This window comes from Ursus maritimus, unplaced genomic scaffold (genome assembly GCF_017311325.1).
Source record: "Ursus maritimus isolate PB19 unplaced genomic scaffold, ASM1731132v1 scaffold_22, whole genome shotgun sequence".
In the NCBI taxonomy this organism is placed as follows: Eukaryota; Metazoa; Chordata; class Mammalia; order Carnivora; family Ursidae; genus Ursus; species Ursus maritimus.
In genome coordinates, this window is record NW_024424675.1 from 25,418,341 (window position 1) to 25,441,413 (window position 23,073).

Below are 23,073 nucleotides of genomic sequence, written 5' to 3' on the forward strand. Positions count from 1 at the left end.
GGCAGACGCTTAACCGCTGTGCCACCCAGGCGCCCCAAGAGTCGCATGCTCTTCTGACTAAGCCAGCCAGGCGCTGCATGTGTATTTTTGTAGATAGTGCCAAGTTGCCTCTGGAAAAGCTTTTCCAATTTATGCTTCCATCAACAGTGCATAAGGATGCTTTTTTCTCCTCATCCCTGCAAACACTGGTTATCCTACCTTTAGATTTTTTTGCCTTAGAACTGAAAAATTGTTATTTTGATTTATATTTCCTTTAATTTAGGGTCAGTTTACATAGATAGAATATAACATGCTATTAGACCTTTGTATTATCTCCCCACTCCCCAGTAGTCTGCCAGTTCTTATACATTGCCTGCTTTTAAGTAAGTTGACTTTTTTGTTCTTGGTTTGTGTGCACTCTTTGTTAATATAGGAAGTTAGCTCCTTGTCATATGCATTGTAGCTGTTCCCCCCATTTCTGAAAGTGCCTTTTAAACATTATTACACAGCATATACTTAAAGCTTTTATTATTATTGATAACAGGAGCCTCGACTATGAATACTGTATTTAAGGAAATAAGGCTTTATGTCTTCTTTGTGGCAGTGGGTTCCCATTGTAGGAAATGTGAAGGAGTAATTTAAAGTTCTGTCAAGGTCTTTAAAATGGAATCCTGTATAAATACAGATTGCATAAGATTTTTTTCTCTTAATTTTCCTCCATGTTCTTATTGAATGTATTCCCTTTAACTTTTAATTCTGGAAGCTGGAGATTTTTGGAAGAATAAGCTAAGGCCCTGAAGAATGGATAAGTTAAAAGCTATGGAATCTTCCCCTTTTTGTATCTTGAGAACAATCTGTGTTTAAAACTAAATGTGAGAAGTTAAAAAAAGGAACTTCTTAGGTAACTTTTTTTTTTTTTTTTAAATTTCTGCTTCTGTCTTGAACTCTTTTTTATTTGTTAGTGTTGTTGTCAAATTAAATTGAGGCTTTTGTGGTGCCTGGCTGCCTAAGTCCATAGATGATCTCAGAGGGCTGTGAGTGCAAGCCCCATGTTGGGCGTAGAGCTTATTTAAAAACAATAACAACAAAATTAAATTGAGACTTTTAGATGATTTCTCAGGTGTCATTCCCCTTGCCCCTTGTTGGAGTTTGTTCATCTCTTTCCAGTGTTTGTGTTTGTCTTTTTGGGTGGACTGGAGCAGGGACTGAATTGGATTTCTTATTCCTAATTTCCAGCACAATGCCTTACTGATTTAATGTGAAATCTAAAAACAAACACTGCCACCCCAGAGGAGTGGAGGGATGATTGGGGATGGGACACAAAAGTCAGATTAATCCTTCATCTTATTCTTTGTGGTACTGATGTAGTTTAGGAATGTAGGTGAGGTTTGGTGGGGTGAGGTCTGGAGCCAACGGCCAAGAAAGATTCTTGAGACGTTCTTGGTGCAAAATGGTGGTTTGATTAAAGAACTGGGATGGGACCCATGGATAGAAAGAGCTGCTGCAGGGGGGTTGTGAGGCGTGGCTGATTATATACTTGGGAGTTGGGGGAAAAAGGAAAAAGGGAGGTGTCCAAAATGATTTTCATATGCTAAAGAAGACTCTCAGGATACTGGAGGCCTTGCTATTTTCAAGCTATGGTTGTTTTTCCTTCTAGTAAAGCATTAACATTATGTTGAGAGCTTCCTGGAAGAATGTCACATTTACCCTACCCAGGAGTGGGGGTAAGGGGAGAGGTTGCAGGGTGTCAGCTTATGCTTTGTCTTCAGCTAGCCTTCTGCTCCCTCTCAATACCAGAGAGTGAAACTTCAAACGGGTGGGTCAGAGTTAGAATGGAACAGGTTTTGGTTCATGGTAAGGAAGACCTTCTGACAATTCAGCCTCAAGAGGAATTGTTTCTTTCTTTCTCCCCCCTGCCCTTTTTTTTTTTCCCTTTGAGCCCCTGGGAATAATTTGCTCATCTTCATTCATTTACTGCCTTCCTTCCACACTCCTGTATTTTAATGGAAGGCCTCCTAGGGTACCTGGGGAGAATTTGTGTGGTGAAAGAATTACTTCAGAAATCAAGCAGACCTGAGCTTTTGTTCTGGGGCTTGTCACTTAGCACCTGAACCTTAACCAAATTACTTTAAGCATAATTTCTTCATTTGTGATAATAGAATTATTAATAGTTAATAACTCCTTTATAGTCCTTACTTTGTACCCGTCCTGTGCCCCTTAAATGGATTATTTTATTTAATCCTCACACCCACTGCCTGGAGACACAGGTACTGTTATCACCGATAACCCTTTTTAAGGAGAGGAAACAAATTCAGAGGGGTTAAGTAATTTACCTAAATTCATTCAGCTAGTATGGGGTGGATTTGGGGATTGAGGTCAAGCATCTATAAAAGGGAGCTGTCCCTCTGCTGACAAATAGGAGGAGCTCAGTGAGTGTTCAGTGCCACTCTTGCCTTCTTGTTGGGCATTGCTTCTTTTTTTTCTTTTCTTTCTTTTTTTTTAAAGTAATCTCTACACCCAACGTGGGGCTCTAATTTACAGTCCTGAGATCAAAAGTTGCATGCTCTCTCGACAGCGCCAGCCAGGCAGCCCTGGCATTACTTTTGCATATAATCTGGGAGGCCAAACTATTTTTTATGTATGTATGTATGTATGTATGTATTTGACAGAGATGGAGACAGCCAGCGAGAGAGGGAACACAAGCAGGGGGAGTGAGAGGAAGAAGCAGGCTTCCAGCGGAGGAGCCTGATGTGGGGCTCGATCCCAGATTGCCGGGATCAGGCCCTGAGCCGAAGGCAGATGCTTAACGACTGATCCACCCAGGCGCCCCTGGGAGGCCAGATTATTAATCTGTATGTTACTTATGCATGAAGTCAGAGATAAAAGGATAGATAATTTGAGGTGGTATTTGTCAATCAAGCCAAAATGAAAACTTTTTTTGGGGGGTTAGATTATTTATTTATTTATTTATTTGTCAGAGGGAGGGGGGAACACAAGCAAGGGGGAGCTGGAGAGGGAGAAGCACGCTCCCCGCTAAGCAGGGAGCCCGCCCATGCAGGGCTGGGACCATGACTTGAACGAAGGCAGACACTTAAACGACTGAGCCACTCAAGTGCCCCCAAAATGAAAAATTATACCGATTGGATTTACTTATAAGATTTAATGTCTCATTTTCCTGGAGAGTGGTAGGTAAAGCCATTCAGACCTCTGGCTCTCCCTTTCCTAGGGTTCTTATACTGGAAACACTCCTTCTTAACATAGTAACTTTTCAGTTTATTAGAATGTTTCAGCTTCCTTAATACAACTGTCAACCATTTCCTGCCTTCATTTCACTTGCTTTGTGTGTTACCTGGTATCAGCCCTTGCGAATTGGTTGTTTAATGGATAGCTCATCCTTCAAATTACATGTTTTTGTTTTTCTTATGGAAAATTTCCATTGTGAAAATCTTTTAATTTACTAAACTTTATTTTTTTCAAAGATTTTATTTATTTGAGAGATAGAGCGAGAGCCCAAGCAGGGGTAGCGGCAGGCAGAGGGAAAAGCAGACTCCCCGCTGAGCAGGGAGCCCAATGCAGGGCTGGAGCTAAGGACCCTGGGATCATGACTTAAGCCAAAAGCAGACGCTTAGCCAGCTGAACCACCCAGGTGTCCCTATGAAACTGTTTAAACGGAAAAGAACAGGCGCACCTGGCTGGCTCAGTTGGTAGAGTACGTGACTCTTGATCTCAGGGTTGTGAGTTCAAGTCCCATGTTGGGTATAGAGATTACTTCAAAAAATTAATAAATAAAAGGAAAAGAACAATCACCTACAACCTGTATTTTTCTACCAGCTTTTTTTTTTTTTTTTTTTTTTTTAAGACTTCAGTTATTTATTTGAGAGAGAGAGAAAGAGCGCACAAGCAGGGGGAGGGACAGAGGGCGAGGGAGAGAGAGAATCTTAAGCAGGCTGCATACCCAGTGCAGAGCCTGATGTGGGGCTTGATCTCTTGACCCTGAGAACATGACTTTGGCAGAAGTCAAGAGTCTGGTGCTTCACTGACTGAGCCACCCAGACACCCCTAAACACACATGAGTTTTAAAGATTAATTTATTTTAGAGAGAGAGAGAGAGTGTGTGCAGGTGGGGGAGGGGCGGGAGTAAAGGGAGGGGGAGCCCAACATGGGGCTTGATCCCAGGACTCTGTGATCATGACCTGAGCTGAAACCAAGAATTGGACATTTAATTGACTGCGCCACTCAGGTGTCCCAAACATACATGAGTTTTAATGTGGGCTCAAAGTGGTGTATTTTGGGATCCTGCCTTTTCATGTAATGTACTGCAAACAAATTCTTCCTAAGATGTGATGGCATTACACATCAGATATGAGGATCCACTTGTGTGATTTTTCCACATTCAGTCCACTACAAAGATTGTGTTTCTGGTATGAGGCAGATGTTGACTTGGCAGTGCTGTGGTGTTGCTTGGGCAGTATAAACTTTTGAGACCCAAAGTTTAGTGCAGGAAAATGCAGTTTGAGGTAACCTGCTGTGTGAGCATCTCCTGCTTAAGTGCCCCAACAGCTCAGAGTGGCTACATTTCCATCAGAACCATGTCTGGCCCCTAAAGATAAATTTTATTCACCAGCATCCCAGTATCCAAAGATTTGATGAATTACTTAGGAAAATATAAGTTGTCAGAATGAACTCAAGAAGAGGCAGAAAATATAAATAGAACAAAAAAGTATAGTTCTTCCTTGTCTGGCCTTCCAAGTAGGGCCAGAAATCAGAGTCTCAGCTTTTGTTTACTTCTTTTGTATTACTTAAAATTCGTAGGAGTTGCAGCTTGTAGTTATTCATCTGTTTACTGGCTACATTTTTGTCTCCCCCCAGTGGACTAGAGGCTTCATGAGGACAGGAACTGTGTCTCTTTTGGTCTTTACCGTTTTCCTAGTCTCTCAGCAGATACTTGTTGACAACGCATTAGCAAATGATTGTATTTAATGTGGAGAACAATAGTTTTTTTGGAGTTCTGAGGGGTGCCCCTTATAAGTGAGTCCTTGGTCAGCATGGTTGAGTGTGGGTTCTCCTCATGGCTTCTGGAAGTACAGATTGCTGCATAATAGAGAAGGAGCCAGTGGAGGGCACACCTGTGTTAGGATGAGAGCAGGCTTAAAGAAGCCACTGGCAGTTTCCTGGAGCTTTTTGTTTTGAATAATGCCTGTTTGTCTTTTATGTGTAGTGAGCGATGCTACACTCTGGGCAGACTTTGCCTAAGTTTCATAAATATTTAATTGGCTTTTTCAGGAGAATAAAGGCAGCCCCGCTGATGACTGAAAATGACAAAGCATCCACCTAACAGACGAGGAATCAGCTTTGAAGTGGGAGCCCAGTTGGAAGCCCGGGACCGATTAAAAAACTGGTACTTTTACATTTTTCTGTTAATTAAATTCCTCAGTAAAGGATTTTTGCTAGCATTGATAAAAAGGGGTAGCCTGGGCTTTTCTCTAGTGTTTTCCTGCTCCCTGACTCTTGGAAGGTAGAAGGAGACTTAAGCCTAGAGCTGTGGAAATGTCCTTTCTTTTTGGTGCTGGGATCCCTCTGTCATGGAGACCATCCAGTGACTACTTGTTAATACTTGTTTCTCCTTTCTGCCTGTTTGGGGAAAGGACTGATGGGAAAAAGAAGCATGGATGGCTACAAGGCAGGGAACAGTTAAAAGTGGCAGCTCTCTTGTTCTTGCCTGCCTGTCTGGAAGAGGAGAGGAAAGATCAGGGATGGAAGAATGAAGGAAAGGGATTAGATTGGAATAGTTTGTGTGTTGTGAACAACCCCTCCTGTTTTCTGGGTGTATGTTATGGTTGAAATTTAGTCATCACTCAGTAGGGGTGATTAAATTTAGAGGCTGAGGGGTTGTAGTCCTGACTTGTCATTGACTTGTGACCTCTGGGTGGTAATTACCACTTTGAGCATCAGCTTCATCTGTAAATGTGTGGGTAGTAGTAATATCAACCTCAGAGTTTTTCTGAGAATCAAATAATGGAATATGTGGAGAAAGGCCTTCCTTACCAACTGTAAAATGATGGTTGTTGTTGAGAACATCCTAGAATTTGGTCATTTGTTAATGCTTAAGATAAAGGTGGGGGTTTCAGAACTCAAGCCTTTCTGAGTTTTCATAAGGAAGAGTGTAGCCCTTTTGGGGAGTTTTCTCAAAATAGACTGACCAGTTCCTGGGGTGTAGGAAGAGAAAAGAGAGAAAAAGAGAAGCAGGGAAATCTTGGCAGGGGCAGAAAATGTCTCTGCTGCCTTTTGGGGCTAGAAGATTTGATATATGAATTATGGACATTTTGAACACCTAGTTGTTTTAGGCTGTTTGTATTATCTGTAATTATTTACCTTTTTTGTTTTCCCTCAGCTCTTTTTAAGGCAGCTTAATCAAGGGAGGGAATTCTTTTTTAATGTGGAAAAAATTAAAATATAGAAAAAGTAAAAAAGTACAGCTAGCCATAAAATAATCTGTATACTTATCACTCAGAATTAAAAAATATTAATAAATATTAGTAAAACAAATTAGTGTGTAAAATTTAATAATAAAATTTATTAATAAATTAATAAATGTTACTCAGAATAAATAAAACATTTTTGTTTTATTTATGTTTAAAAAATTAAGGGTATAAAACATTTCTGATTTAATACAAGTATCTTTTATACGTTACCGATTCAGTTCCCCTTCTGTGTTCCATAGAGGCAACCAGCATCCTGAAGTTGGTTGTATCCTTTCTGTCCATGTTTTTACATTTTTACTATATATATATATATATATGTTTCATAAATAATAGTTAGAATCACTTTAGGTACTTTAAATGCGAATATAAGTGATATTATATTGTTTGTTTCTTTTCTTTAGCTTATGTTTGTATAATTTACTCATAGTGATATATAAGATACTCATCCTAACTTCTGTGTACAGTTCTGTTTATGAATATACCATATTAAAAAAAAAGAATATATTGTATTTTGTTTATCTAGTCTCCTACTGGTAGACATTTAGATTCCAATTTTTCACTTTATTTATTTTAAAGTAAGCTCTAGGCCCAATGTGGGGCTTGAACTAATAACCCGAAGGTCAAGAGTCACATGCTGTACCTACTGAGCCAGCCAGGTGCCCCTCCAATTTTTCCACTTTAAACATGATGTTGCTATGGTTAGCTCGGAAGAGTGTGCCACTCTTGATCTTAGGGTCATGAGTAAGAGCCCCATGTTAGTGTAAAGATTACTAAAAAGAATAAATAAATTAATGGGGCGCCTGGGTGGTGCAGTCGTTAAGCATCTGCCCGGCTCAGGGTGTGATCCCAGTGTTCTGGGATTGAGCCCCACGTCAGGCTCCTCCGCTGGGAGCCTGCTTCTTCTTCTCCCACTCCCCCTGCTTGTGTTCCCTCTCTCGCTGGCTGTCTCTGTCATGTCAAATAAATAAACAAAATCTTAAAAAAAAACAAACAAACCCAACACAGTGTTGTTGTAAACATCTCTGTAAATGACTTTATTGTGTGTCCATTTGCTAGAATACTTCTTGGGCAGTGGCTTTCAAACCTTTTTTATGGCAACTTATAGTAAGATATTTTAAATCCAGTGTAGTACCCATCCATATACACATATAAATTTAACTGAAGCAAAAATTTTTAGAAACAGTTCTTAACCTTAGGACATGCATTATATTCTGATGTTTTCCCTCTAGGTTGTATGTATGTTTCCTGAACATATGCACAAATGCTGGTCTAGAATCATTAATTTGATTTTATAATCTAATGGGTCATGAACTGCTGTTTGATAAGCCCTACTCCAGTGAATTTGTTGAGTAATATGATATACACATTTTCAGTTTTACTGGAAGTTGCCAAGTTTATCTCCAAAATGCTTGTACTAAATAACACCCCTACAGCAGTGCATAAAACTTCCTGTTTTTCCACATCCTTATCAATCCTTGCTTTTTACAGATTTTCTGGTTTTGCCAATCTGTTGGTTATGAAACTTTGTTTTATTCTATGTTGCCTGTACTTCTAGTGAGGTTGAGCGTTTTCTGTGTGTTGTGTGACTTGCTTTTGACTATTTTCCTATTTGGTTGTCTTTTCTTAGTGATTTATTAGTGTTTTACTAATATGTTACAGATTCCAATTGTTTGTCGGTTTGTGTTGCAGAAATCTTCCAGTCTGTAAGCTTGTCTTTTCAGCTTGTTTCTGGTATCTTTCGTGGCACATAATACTCTCCAAAATTCTTCTAAAAGTTTTAAAGTTTTGCTTTTCATATTTTGATCTTTATTTACCTAGAATTGATCTTGTGTATGGGATGAACTTGGTCTAATTTTTTTTATTCACCGTTTAAATAATCAGTTGCCCCAACATTGTTTATAGGACAGTCCATTCTTTCCCCACTGATCTGCAGTACCATGTCTGTATACCAAGTCCCATAACATGGGTCTCTTCTTAGCTCTTTATTCTGTTCTATTAATTTATATTTACTCTGGTGCTAATAGCAACACATTATCTAATTCATATTGCTTTAAAGTAAGTCTTGATAGGTGTTAAGACAGATTTTGCTCCTTTGTGCTTAATTTTACTTGTTGTTTTCTTAGACCTTTACTCTTATTTTTTTAAAAATTGAAGTATAATTGACATTCAGTGTTACATTAGTTTCAGGTGTAGACCTTTACTTTTTTTTTTTTTTTTAAGATTTTATTTATTTATTTGACAGAGAGAGAGACAGCCAGCGAGAGAAGAAACACAAGCAGGGGGAGTGGGAGAGGAAGAAGCAGGCTCATAGCGGAGGAGCCTGATGTGGGGCTCGATCCCACAACGGCAGGATCACGCCCTGAGCCGAAGGCAGGCGCTTAACCGCTGTGCCACCCAGGCGCCCCTAGACCTTTACTTTTGATGTGAATTTTTATTTTAAAGTTTTTTAAATTTTTAAAATGATTTATTTATTTGAGAGAGAGGGAGGGAGGGAGGGAGGGAGGAGAGTGTGTGTGTGAGTGGGGGGAGGACAGAGACAGAGAATCTCAAGGCGACTCCGTGCTGAGCATGGGGCCTCATGTGGGGCTCAGTCCCACCACCCTGAGATTGTGACCTGAGCTGAAACCAAGAGTCAGATGCCCAGCCTACTGAGCCACCCAGGCATCCCTGGATCTTTTTATATTACATTTTCTCTTTGGTTATTGGTGATATTTAGTCATGCTGTTTTGTTATTGTTGACCAAATTCAGTGTGTGAACTTTACTGAGAACATAGTTTAACAGACTGAGCCACCCAGGCGTCCTACTGAGATCATAGTTTAAAAGCAACTGCTAAACAAAGATTTATGACATTTGTGAGATTGTTAAAAATTTGAACATTGGTTAATGATATTAAAGCATCATTGTTAACTCTTTTAGGTATAGAAATGATATAGTTATGTTTTTAAAAAGTCCTCTTTTTTTTTTAAGATTTTATTTATTTATTTGTCAGCGAGTGAACGCGAGCAAGTGAGCACAAGCAGGGGGAGTGGCAGGCAGAGGGAGAAGCAGGCTCCCCGCTGAGCAAAGAGCCTGATGCGGGACTCATCCCAGGACCCTGGGATCATGACCTGAGCTGAAGGCAGATGCTTAACTGACTGAACCACCCAGGCATCCCTAAAAAGTCCTCATTTTTTAGAGATTACATACTGACATATATGAATAAAATTATTTGTTGTCTGGGACTTTCTTCAAAGATATTATAAAGGGAGGAAAGGATGGGAGGATAGAGGAAGCAAAAGTGGTCGTAAGTCGTGGGTATGTGAGAGTTTATTGCTGTATAAACTGTATAAACTTGTATCCAGAAACCTTGCTGCATTTTCATACTTGTCGTACTAGTTCTTTTGGATTTTCTGTGTAGATTATTATATATATGCAAACAGGTATATTGCCTCTTACTTTCCAGTCCTTAAGCCTCTCATTTCTTTTCCTTCCTTCCTTCTTTACTGCTTTTTCTTTCTCTCTCTCTCTCACACATTTTCATTGACCAGGACCACACCGGCATGGTGTTAAATTGTAGTAGTGGTGATAGTGGCCTTCTGTGTCTTATTGTTTGATTAGCAGGAGCACATGTGAAGGTTTATCATTAAGTATAATGTTTAATGTTAAGATCATGGTAGGTTATTTAATCAGATTAAGGTAGTTTCTTCCTGTTTATTCCTGGTCCGCTGGAAGTTGTTTCTGTTTCTGTTTTGTTTTTTTTCCCTGGCCTGAGTGACTGTTGAGTTTTATCTAATGCTTTCTGGACATCTAATTAATTGACCGTATACATTTTGGTCTCTTCATTGTGTTAGTATGGTATATGACATTAGTAGATTTTCTAATGTTGCACATTTCTTGCCTGCATGCCTGGATAGACCCTGTTAGGTCATTTATATAATAAATTGTGGGATTCAGTTTGCTAGTATTTTATTTGGGATTTTGATATCCATGTTCACTAGTACTTTTGGTTTTGATCTTTTCTTGCACCATCCTTGTCTAGTTTCAGTCTATTGTTATAGAAGTCTTAGGAAGTGAGGTAGTTTTTTCTTCCCCCCCCGGAATCGTTTTTTTTTTTTAAGATTTTATTTATTTATTTGAGAGAGAGAGAGCATGTGTGGGGCTGGGTAGAGGAGTAGAGGGGGAGGGAGAGGGGAAAGCAGAGTCTGCGCTGAGTGCAGAGCTCTATGTGGGGCTTGATCCCAGGACCCTGAGATCATGATCTGAGCCAAAACCAAGAGTCATATGCTTAACTGACTGAGCCACCCAGGTGCCCCATCTGGAACAGTTTCTTGAAGCTTTGCTAGACCTTGCCAATAACCCCTCCACCCTTTTTTTTTTTTTAAGATTTTATTTATTTATTTGACAGAGATAGAGACAGCCAGCGAGAGAGGGAACACAAGCAGGGGGAGTGGCAGGCAGAGGGAGAAGCAGGTTCCCTCCTGAGCAAGGAGCTGGATATGAAGCTTGATCCCTGGCCCTGGGATCATGACCTGAGCCAAAGGCAGATGCCCAACCGACTGAGCCACCCAGGCATCCCGCCAATACCCCTTTTTATAAAAATAAATTTTAGACTTCTAAATCAAATACTTTACTTTTTAAAAGTTTTTATTATTTTTTTAGGTGGGGCGGAGCAGAGGGAGAGGGGGGGAGAGAGAATCTTAAGCAGGCTCCGCATGGAGCCTGACGTGGGGCTCGATCTCACAACCCTGAAATCATGACCTGAGTCGAAATCAAAAGTCAGACCCTTAACTGACTGAGCCACCCAGGTACCCCTCAAATATTTTAATTGTTAGTTTTCTGCTATTTTCATTTTCTTGAGTCAATTATCTTGATTTTATTTATGCTTATGTCATATTTTTTTCAAGTATGTTAGCAATTTAGTTTATATAATATATAGTAAGTAACATAGGAAAAAGTTACTTGTAATTCTACCAACCTAACAAGGTAGTCTTTTTTGTAATTGCTTATATATAAAATAGGCATGATCATGGGGCACCTGCCTGTCTCAGTTGGTGGAGTATACGACTCTTGATCTTGGGTTATGAGTTCGAGCCCCATGTTGAGTGTAGAGATTGCATGAAAAGTTCTGTTTGGGGCGCCTGGGTGGCTCAGTCATTAAGCATCTGCCTTTGGCTCAGGGCGTGATCCCTGGGTCCTGGGATCGAGCCCCACATTGGGCTCCATGCTCCACTGGGAGCCTGTTTCTTCCTCTCCCACTCCTCCTGCTTGTGTTCCCTCTCTCACTGGCTGTCTTTCTCTCTGTTAAATAAATGAATAAAATCTTAAAAAAAGAAAAAAGTTCTGTTTAAATGGGCATGGGGCACCTGGGTAGCATAGTTGGTTAAGCTTCGGACTCTTGATTTTGGCTCAGGTCATGATCTTATGGTTGCCGGATTGAATCCAGGTCAGAGTCTGCTTGTCTTACTCTCACTTTGCCCCTCTGTGCGTGTGCATGCTCTCACTCTCAAATAAATAAAATAGGCATGACCTTTGTGTACATAAGATTTTTATATATTCTTTAACTTTTTTAGTTCTTATGATAGTATAATGTAATAGATAACTGTTCTCTTAAGTGGATAAACTATCTCAGATGGTTATTCTACCTTTGTATAGAACTTTTTGCTTCCAATTTTTTTTATTTTTAAATTTTATTTATTTTTAAAAGATTTTGTTTACTTATTTGACAGAGCAAGAGAGCACAAGTAGGGGGAGCAGCAGAGGGAGAGGGAGAAGCAGGCTCCCCGCTGAGTAAGGAGCCTGATGCAGGGCTTTATTCCAGGACCCTGACATCATGACCTGAGCCCAAGGTAGAATCTTAACTGACTGAGCCACCCAGGTGCCCCAACTTCCAATTTGTTTTTAAAGATTTAGTTTTTAGAGAGAGAAAGAGAAAGTGGGAAGGGCAAAGGGAGAGGGAGAGAGAGAATCGCAAGCAGACTCCACACCGAACACAGAGCTTGGGGCTTGATCTCACAAGCCTAAGATCAGGACCTGAGTCCAAACCCAGGAATTGGAGGATGCTCAACCAGTTGTGCCACCCAGGCACCCCTGCTTCCAATTTTTTTTTCCCCACAGTTCCACAGAAAGTGGTTTATATTGCTTTTAGAAGAAATTAAGATGCGTTCAGAACTTTCATTAGTGAAGAAAAGCTGTTAGAACTAGAAATCTTTTCTAAACATTATTTGGCAGCTGATAAAAGGTTTCCCACTTGCAGCCTGAGCTGATACAGCTAACTGCTTAGAAGTGGGGCTTGTGCTTGTGACTGGTGTACCAAGTGTCAGGTCTGACCTCCTTGCCCTGATGCCTGCAGTGCTCCTTCTTCTCCAGCACCCACTCATGGCTCTTCCTCACCACCCCGTGCCTTGCTGTCCAGTACGGACACTGTTTAGGTGTGTTTGTTAGGTGTTGCCTATGGGGCAGGCAGTGGGCCAACCTACTCTGGTGGCAGCACAGGCGAGGATCAGCTTATGAGAGCCTGGCACTATCTAAGGACAGCCAGAAGCCCCATTACCAGTGGTGTAGAGATTACTTAAAAAGAAAGAGGCGATGATTAAAAAAAAATAATGAAGGATTTGTTTTATTATCTTATTATCTTTAGTGGTTGTTTTTTCACCCTGAGAAAGTGATCATTTACATTACAATAAGGGGTATTTCTTCAGAGTGGAGCCGCTTACTGAGTTTTTAGTACGCTGAGGTAAGATGTGGTTGTGGGGGTTAGGGTCTAACTCTTCATCACTTATTTCCTTTTGATTTTTAACTTCTGAATCCTTGGATTATTTGTTCTTATTTTGGGGATCCTAAAGTAAATGAGCTTCAAGCTTTTTATTATGAAAATTTTCAAACATAATGAAAAGTTGAAAGAACAGTGTAATAAACACTGTACCTTCCACCTCTGTTCATGAATAGTTAACATATTTACCCAATTTGATTTATATACTTTTTATAATGTAATTAATCATAATTAGCGGTAACGTTATATTTAGTATCCATAATATTTAGTATCCGAACTGTATTCAGATTTTCCTGTTGTTCCAAGAATGTCATTTTTCAAAATTGAGATCAGTAATCAAGACTGGCCCATTAAATTTTTTTTAATGGCAGAGAATCTACTTTTCCTTTTATATTTTATCTTATTTTTCTAAGTTTATTATTTTTTTTATTAATCTCTACACCCACCATGGGGCTCAAACTCAGTGCCCTGAGATCAAGAGCCATATGTTCTTCTGTCTGAGAGCCAGCCAGGTGTCCCTACATTTTTTTTTTTTTAAGATTTTATTTATTTATTAGAGAGAAAGAGAGAGAGAGAGAAAGCATGAGCAGGGGGAGGGGCAGAGGGAGAAGCAGGTTCCCCACTGAGCAGGGAGCCAGATGCTGGGCTCCATCCTAGGACTCTGGGATCATGGCCTGAGTGGAAGGCAGACACTTACCCAACTGAGCCACCCAGGTGCCCCAATTTATTTATTTTTTTTAAGAGTTCTGAACAGTTGTTTTGTAGAATATTCTGCATGCTGGGTTGGTCACATTGTTTTCTTATGGTGAATTTCCCTTGTTTCTTGTATTCTCATGTGTTTCCTGTAAACTGAAAGTTAGGTCTAGACATCAGAATTAACATTTGTTTTCAGAATGTTTCATTGGTAATGGTGTGTGTTTCATATTGTATCACATCAGGGGACACACAAAGCTTAGGTTGTCCACTGTTCCATGTATCTCTTCCGTAAGGAAGTGACTGTCATCTCTCACCATTTTAAAGGTATATTTTTCTCTGTGAAAGTAGTAAATAATTTGTGGGGATGCTTTGGTGCATGTCAGTATCCTGTTAAGTCACACCCTTTACCTGATGATTTCAGCATCCATTGATAATCCTTGCCTGAATTTATTATTACACTGAAAGTGGAAGAATAGTGATTTTCTACCTCTATCATTGGCTTTATGTTTTGTGTTTTATTAGTGACATTCTTTTGCAAGAAGAGCTTTTTTTTTCTCTTTTTTTCTTTTTTAAGATTTTATTTATTTGTCAGAGAGAGAGAGAGTACAGGCAGGAGGAGTGGCAGGCGGCGGGAGAGGCAGACTCCCCACTGAGCAGGGAAGCAGATTCAGGACTTGATCCCAGCACCCTGGGATCATGACCTGAGCTGAAGGCAGACGCTTTAACCGACTGAGCCACCCAGGCATCCCTTTCTTTTTTCACTTTTAAGGATCACCAAAACTCAGGGGTGCCTGAGTGGCTCAGTCGGTTAAGCGTCTGCCTTCAGCTCACGTCATGATCCCAGGGTCCTAGGATCGAACCCCATGTCTGGCTCCTTGCTCAGTGGAGAGCCTGCTTCTCCCTCTCCCTCTGCTTGCCGCTCTGCCTACTTGGGCTTTCTCTCTCTGTCAAATAAATAAATCTTAAAAATAAATAATCTTAATAAAATCTTAAAAAAAAGGATCACCAAAACTCAGATTATTTAGTATGGTGTTATAGTCGGTTACATTCATTATTCTCTTTGGTCCTAAAATTATCCCAAATTTAGCTAGTGGGAGGCCCTTTAAACCTGGTTCTTTGTTCTTTTGACACAGTTCTGTTAGTCCTTGAATATTTTCTTTTTTTCTGGCACTACTTAGAAGGCCCACATTTATTTTGCCCATGTCATGCTCTAGACCCTGGAGTCCACCATTTCTCCAGGGAGGCCTAATTCCTTTTAGGTGGAAGTAGTGTTTAGAAATAAAGCTCTGGGCCTTGGGTGTGGTTATTGCTGCTAGAATGTTATTGCTTTTAGGCCTTTTCAGTGGATAGAGCTAAGAAATAAAATTTTTGAAAAGTTGTGAGTTCATTTTGGTATTTCCAATTTAAATTTAATATTTTGTAATTTATATTTTGATTTTTATTTTTGCCTTTCCTCTTATTTTGAAAATCTTTGTTTCTTTTATTTCTAAAATTTAATTTTTAATTAATTAGTTAATTTTAGAGTGGAGGAGGGAGAGAAAATCTTAAGCAGGCTCCATGACTCTGAGATCATTACCTGAGCTGAAACCAAGAGTTGGACGCTTAACTGACTGAGCTACCCAGGTGCTGCTCTGAGTTCTTTTTTAATACTCCTGCAGTATAATTTTCTACATTTTAAGTTATTTTTAAATATATATACAGTAAAATTCCCCCCTTTTTTGGCATACATGCCTATGAGTTTTAACACATGTATAGATTCTTATAAGCGTCACAACTTACAGGATAAGGAGAACACCTAAAGAATTTGCTTATGCTATACCTTTGCCAGTCTATAATTATTTGGTTTGATTTTTAAAAATTTTTAAAGATTTTATTTGTTAATTTATTTAATTAATTTATTTTTTGAGAGAAAGCACACGAATGCATGCCTCAAGTTGGGGGTGGAGGGGCAGAGGGAGAGGGGGAGAGAGAATCCTAAGCAGGCTCAGGCTCATTGTGGAACCTGTTGCGGGGCTCGATTTCAGGACTCTGAGATCATGACCAAGCCAAAGTCAAGAGTCGTACACCCAACTGGCTGAGCTACCCAGGCCCCCAAAGATTTTATTTATTTATTTATTTATTTATTTATTTATTTATTTATTTATTTTTTAAAAGATTTTATTTATTTATTTGACAGAGAGAGAGACAGCCAGCGAGAGAGGGAACACAAGCAGGGGGAGTGGGAGAGGAAGAAGCAGGCTCATAGCCGAGGAGCCTGACGTGGGGCTCGATCCCATAATGCCGGGATCACGCCCTGAGCCGAAGGCAGACGCTTTAACCGCTGTGCCACCCAGGCGCCCCACCAAAGATTTTATTTTTATCTCCACATCCAGTGTGGGGCTTAATCTCACAACCCAAGATCAAGAGTCACATGCTCCACTGAGTGAGCCAGCCAAGTACTCCTGATTATTTTTTTATTTGTTTATCTGTCCTACTAGGGTTCTCTGAGAAGCAATGCAGTTGATTGATTTGGAAACCCCCTATAGGGAGAAATGGGGAGTGAGGGGAAGAGGCTGGGAGAGCCTTCAGACTGTCTTGCAAGTCTTACCCCTGGGGGGGAGAGAAAAGGAAGGTAGGATGTCTTCCATTGAAATACAGTTCTCAGAAAGTTTTGGTAAAGGAGATGGAGATTTCTTAAGCCAATGTTACTGTCAAAAGAGTCTTGTCTCTTAGGAGGAGTCTTATCTTAGTATACCTGCTCACTCAGTCCTTGGCTGGGAGCAACCTTAGGGAAGTGTGGAGATGGCACAGAGGTTGGGATGGGTTTAGAGCCTTTGCAGCTGGGGTTATCTACTATGTACTTGATAAGGATGTGATGGGTGCATTTGCAAGGCAGCCATGGGTGGGCTATCAATTTTGTTTGCTGATATATCTCTAGTGCCTGAAAATTGCACCTGGCATATAATAGGTAATCAAGTGTTTGTGGACCAAGTTCCAGATGATTGTAGGAAAACATTTTTCTGGGTTGTTCTGATTGCTTACATCTTAAGTCTGAGAGATTTTTTTTTTTAATATTGCAGAATTAGATAGCAATTATGTGCACTGACTGTGCCAGGCTCCCCATATGCAGCTTCTCCATTAAATCTTCTCAGCAAGCTATGTTGTTTATTGTTTCAATTTTATAAATGAGGGAAGAAACCAAGGCTCACAGAGGTAAAAGTCCTTTGTTCCAAATTTCACAGCTAGTGTGTGGTGGAGCTGGAATCGAAGCCCTGTTGATCTGACTCCAAACACTGGCTCTGCCTCCCAGGTGATCCCTTTCTCTAGTGGTATTTTTCTGAGTGCTCGTCCATATTTTCTGGATTTGCTGCTAGGTTGCAACAAACAAACAAACAAACAACCGGGATGAAAAGGGTTAAGGTATTTTTCAAAACCCATGTGACAGTAGACATGTATGAAGATACAAATGTGACCCAGAGTCGGTGAGTGGGTCTTTCTGGATTAATGCTTTGATATTTTTAATAGGTCTGTATCTTTGATTTATTTTGTCTGTGATGCTTATACAGAAGCCTGGTTTCTCTCTTACTTTGTCTACTACACATGTACTTACGTTAAACAACAATAGCAATGGTAGCTAACATTTATCGGAAATTTTCTATGTGTCAGGTATGATGCTGATTGCTCTAATTGCTTTACAGGAGGTATCTCGTTTAATCTCCAAAAGCAAGCCCACTTGGAACTGAATCTCAGAAGTAAAATGACTTGCCCAAGGTCACAGATTTTTTTTTTTTTAATTTTATTTTTAAGTAATCTTTACACCCAACATGGGGCTCGAACTCAACCCTGAGCTCAAGAGTCACATGCTCTTCCAACTGAGCCAGCTGGGCACCCTACCAGGATCACAGATTAATCACTGATGAATCTGAGACTTAACTTGATTTTGTTAGAAAACTGTTTTATGTATACCTTATCAGAATTCATTTGTAAATCATCCAAACCAGCTTTTCCTTCCTAAATTCTGGGGTCCCAAAGAAATCATAGGATTAGGATTTTTATTATTTAGAGAGGGGAGTTTGTAAAATACAGATTTAGACTTTCCATGGGGGTTGTTAGTTCTCAAAACAGTTTATCTCACCAAACAGGCTATGGAATACTGATAAGAATTCATGTTCTAATTTTGGACCTACCACTTTGGGACACAACTTCCAGTTACCCATTTCCTACTCTGTGGATGGTATAATCCTGCCTGTCCACTTTACCTCTGGGGTTATGCAGATGAATTGACTCCCATGTGAGAGGCTGCAGTCTCCTAGCAATGCTGTTTGGTGGCTAGAACCGGAAACTGCTAGTTCTGCCTCCCTCCGCCTTGTTCCCTTCATCTGTCAGGAGCGCACCATCTGCCTCTAACAGTAGGCCTTGCCTTCTCTCTTCTTGCCCAGAACACGGTGAAAAACTCCTTCTGTCTGTTGCTTTCCTGACTCTTTGGCACATTTCCACTGCTTTGTTTCCATATAAGTTGATCACGGTCTCCTTCCACTTTTTGTACAAAGGATTTTAAAATCTGAGTTGCATAATGTCCTTAGCTCTCCTCTTAATTTTTTTTCTTCTTTTGTCGTTGTTAGAATTATTTGCACTGATCAAGTCTGAGTTCCTAGTTCTTACCTCTTCACTTCTTGTACCATCCTTTTTTTTCTTTATTCTTTTTTATTCTTTCTTTATTATTATTTTTTTTTAAAGATTTTTTATTTATTTATTGGAGTGAGAGAAGGAACACAACAGGGGGAGTGGGAGAGGGAGAAGCAGGCTCCCAGCAGAGGAGCCCGATGCAGGGCTCGATCCCAGGACCCTGGGATCAGGCCCTGAGCCAAAGGCAGACGCTTAATGACTGAGCCACTCAGGCGCCCCGAAATTTTCTTTATTTTTTTAAAGTAATTTTTCTCTGGGGCACCTGGCTGGCTCAGTCAGTGGGATGTGTGACTTTTGATCTCGGGATTGTGGGGTAGAGCCCCACGTTGCATGTACAGCTTACTTAAAAATAAAATCTTGCAAGAAAATAAAAATAATTTTTCATTTTTGAGCTTTTCACATACATGTATTGAGTGTCTACTGGGAGTCAGACACTAAGCTACACACTGTAGAACGAAAAATCACATAGGCCCTCAAGAAGTTAAGAGGCTACTTGGGTATTTGGCTCTGGCTTTTAGCATTGCCAGCCAATGATGTTAATCATATATTCTGATGCTTATGTCTTTGCTAATAGCTCACATTTATTGAGGGATATATTCTTTGCCAGGCACAAGTCTAAAGGCTTTACATGTTACACCCCATATAATTCTCATAACACTATGAGGTGTGGGTATTTTTATTATTCCCATTTTATACATGAGGAAACAGGCACAGAGTGGTTAACTAAGTTTCCCCAAGTTGCACAACTATAAGTGATGAATTTGGGACTTGAATCAAGGTATTCTGGCTCGTGAGCATGACAGGGTATGACTTTGATCCCCATGCTGTGTCTTGTATCTAGGATAGAAAGTGAAGTTTTTGAAATTGATTATATCATAAAGTGATTCTTAACTCTGTACAGAGTTCATGTATAAACCCCTGAGGGAGAACAGTTCATTTCGTGTGTGTGTGGGAATTTTAGAAGGTTTCACAGAGGTGTCTTATGCCAAGTCATTCATTCAGTGCTAGGTGCTGGAAATAGAGTGGTGATTAAGACTGATGTAGTCCCCGATCTTTAGGAGCTGGCATTTGGTGGAGGTAGATGGACTATAAACAAACAGACCCATACCTGTAAGGTTAGTTGTGATAAATGCTAGGAAGGGGAATAAATACTAAGTGGACAAGAGTGTGACTCGGTGTGTGTATGAGGGGCGTTTTCTCATATAGAAGGTATTCAGGGAAGATCTTTGTATTAAGGAGACATTTGAATAGAGATCCAAAGTGAGGGAGGGAGTGAGCCAGGTGGACATCCAGGGGAAGAGGGTTTCAGGCAGAGGCAGCCAAGGCACAGCATGCTGGGCATATTCAAGCTGGAAAATGAGGGTTAAGATTAATGGTGCCAGAGGTGGGAGATGAGTCCACAAATGTCAGCAGGAGCCAGATCTGGCCATACTTGGGGATTTGGACTTTATTCTGAATGTAATAGGAAGTCATTACAAGATTTTAAACAGGGAAGTGACATTGTCTGATTTCAGTTATTAAAAGTGGCTGTGGTTATTTTGTGTAGCATATGCTGCAGGCAGGCATGGAAAGAAAGAGGGAGAATAGTAAGGAGTCTTTTGTAGTAATTTGGATTAAAGGTGATAATTGCTTGAACAAAAAAAGCAGTGGTGGAGATTATGGGAAGTGGTCAGAGTTTGAGTATTTTTTGAAGGTATAACTGACAGATTTGCAGATGATGTTGTGAGAGACAGAGAAGAGGCAAGGGTGACTCCAAGGGCATTTGGTCTAAGTACTAGTAGAATTACTATTTGCTGAAATGGGAAAAATCAGCAGTTTGGTGTTGGACATGTTAAATATGGCATTCCTTTTGGATAACCAAGCAGAGATTGTTGAGCAGATGGTCGAGTAACTGAGTCAGGCATTTAGGTGTGAGCTCTGGGTTAGAGTTAGAAATTTGGAAATTGGCAGTGAGTACATGGGATTTAAAAAAATAGATTTTATTTTTTAGAGCAGTTTTAGGTTTGTAGCAAAATTGAGCAGAAAGTACAGAGAAGACCCATCCATTGCCCCCACACTTTCATAGCTTTCCACACTATCAGCACCCTGCTCAAGAATGGTACATTGTTATAATGCATGGACCTACATTGACCCATCATTATCACCCAAGTTCCGTAGTTTACTTTAGGGTTCACTTTTAGTGTTGTACATTCTGTGGTTTTGGACAAATTTATGACGACACATATCCGCTGTTATAGTATTATACAGAATAGTTTCACTGCCCTAAAAATCCCCAGTGCTTTGCCTTTTCACGTGTTCCCGTCCCCTAACCCCTGGCAATCACTGACCTTTTTACTGTCGCCATAGTTTTATCTTTTCCATAATGTCATCAGTTGAACATACATGCAGTAGGTAACCTTTTCAGATTGGCTTTTTTTTCCATTTAGTAATATGCAGTTAAGGTTTCTTCATGTCTTTTCATGGCTTGATAGCTCCTTTCTTTTTAGCATTAAGTAATACTACATAGTCAGACTGTACCACAGTTTATTTAGCCATAAGATTTCAACTCATTTGGGTAAATACTAAAGAATGTGATTGCGGGGTACCTGGCTGGCTCAGTTGGTAGAGCATGCAGCTTTTCTTTTTAATTTTTTAAAAATTTTTAATGAGCTCCACATGCAGTATGGTGCCCATCATGGGGCTTGAACTTACAACCCTGAGATCAGACCTGAGCTGGGATCAGGAGTCAGACACTTAACTGACTGAGCCACCCAGTCACTCTGAGTATGCGACTCTTGATCTTAGGATCATTAGTTCAAGCCCCATGTTGGGTGTAGAGCTTATTTAAAAAAAAAAAAAAAATAGCGTGTGATTGCCAGATCATATGGTATGTTTAGTTCTGTAAGAAACTGCCAAACTCTTTGAAAGTGGCTGTACCATTTTGCATTCCTACTACCTGTGAATGACAGTTACTATTACTTCACAGGCTCACCAGTATTTGGTATTGTCAGTGTTTTGGATTTTGGTCATTATAATAGATAAATAGTGGTATCTCATTGTGATTTAAATTTGCAATTTCCCTAACGAAATATGTTGAGTATCTTTTTTATTTTTTAAGATTTTATCTATTTATTTGAGAGAGAGTGAGCAGGGGGAGGGGCAGAGGGAGTGGGAGAAGCAGACCCCCTGCTGAGCAGGGAGCTCCATCCTGAGCATGGGATCACGACCCGAGCCAAAGGCAGACACTCAACCAACTGAGCCACCCAGGTGTCCCTGAATATCTTCTCATATGCTTGTTTGCCATCTCTATATATTCTTTGGTGAGGTGTCTGTTAAGGTCTTTTGCCCATTTTTTGTTTGTTTCTTTGTCTTCTTGTTGAGTTTTAAGAGTTCCTTGTATATTTTGGTTAACAGTTCTTTATCAGATGTGTTTTTATGAGACTGAATGAGCTCATCTTGTGGCTGTACTGTCCAAAACGTAGCCACTAGCCACATGTGGCTGTTTAAGTAAAATTGAAAATTTAGCTCCTCAGTTACCTTAGGCACAATTCCAGTGCTCAATAGCCACATGTGGCTAGTGGCTAACGTATCAGAGAGCAGAGATACAGAACGTTTTCAGTGAGAAGGTTCTGTTGGATAGTGGTAATCTAGGGAATCAGTATAGATAAAAAGGAGGACTGAGCCCTGGAGCCTTCCTGTAGATGTTAACAGATGAAGAGGAACCAGCAAAAGAGACTGGGAAGGAGTGACCATTGAGGCAGGAGGAATCCCCAAGAGGAGGATGTCCAGAGGCCTAATGCGAAAAAGTATTTCAAGAAGCAGGGAGTAATCACTTCAGTTTGTGACATTGCTGGGTCAAGTAAGATGAAGATTCAGTGACTGTTGATATGGTGACATCGAGGTTATAGATGATCTTGACAAAGTGGGGACAAAATCCTGATTGGCATGAGTTCAAGAAAAATGGGAGAGAGACTAGTGTGGTGCACAAATGGAGGAATTAGCCATTTACAGGAGCAGATGGTTCATTTATTATAAGGGGAAAAGGGAGACTGGGTATACAGATAGAAATGAAGGTTGACTGGTAGAGTTGGTGATGGGAGCATGTGTTTTTTTCTTTGTGTGTGTGTGTGTGTGTTTTCTGTTTTCAGCTTGAGTTATGGGGGGGCACCTGGGTAGCTCAGTCAGTTAAGTATCTGTCTGCCTTTTACTCAGGTCATGATCTGAGGTTCCTGGGATTGAGCCCCATGTTGGGCTCCCTGCTCAGCAGGGAGCCTGCTTCTCCCTCTGCCCCTTCCCCTGCTCATGCTTTCCCTCTCTCTCTCTCTCAGATAAATAAATAAAATCTTTAAAAAAAATAAAATTGAGGGGCGACTGGGTGGTTCGGTCGTTAAGTGTCTGCCTACAGCTCGGGTCGTGATCCCAGGGTCCTGGGATCAAGCCCCACATCAGGCTCCCTGCTTGGCAAGCCTGCTTTTCCCTCTCCCTTTGCCTGCTCCCCCCCCCCCCCCCGCTGTGCTCTCTTT

The 23,073-nt window shown here is 40.4% G+C and overlaps 1 protein-coding gene across 1 annotated transcript in view; it reads left to right on the plus strand.

Annotated features, from left to right (window-relative positions):
• PHF20 (PHD finger protein 20) overlaps window positions 1-23,073 on the plus strand; it is a 145,213-nt gene that overhangs the window by 14,508 nt on the left and 107,632 nt on the right. The window contains exon 2 of the mRNA XM_040638250.1: window positions 5,263-5,377. Coding sequence (XP_040494184.1) covers window positions 5,295-5,377 — 83 coding nt within the window. The 5' untranslated portion in view covers window positions 5,263-5,294. The remainder of the gene's footprint in view (window positions 1-5,262; window positions 5,378-23,073) is intronic.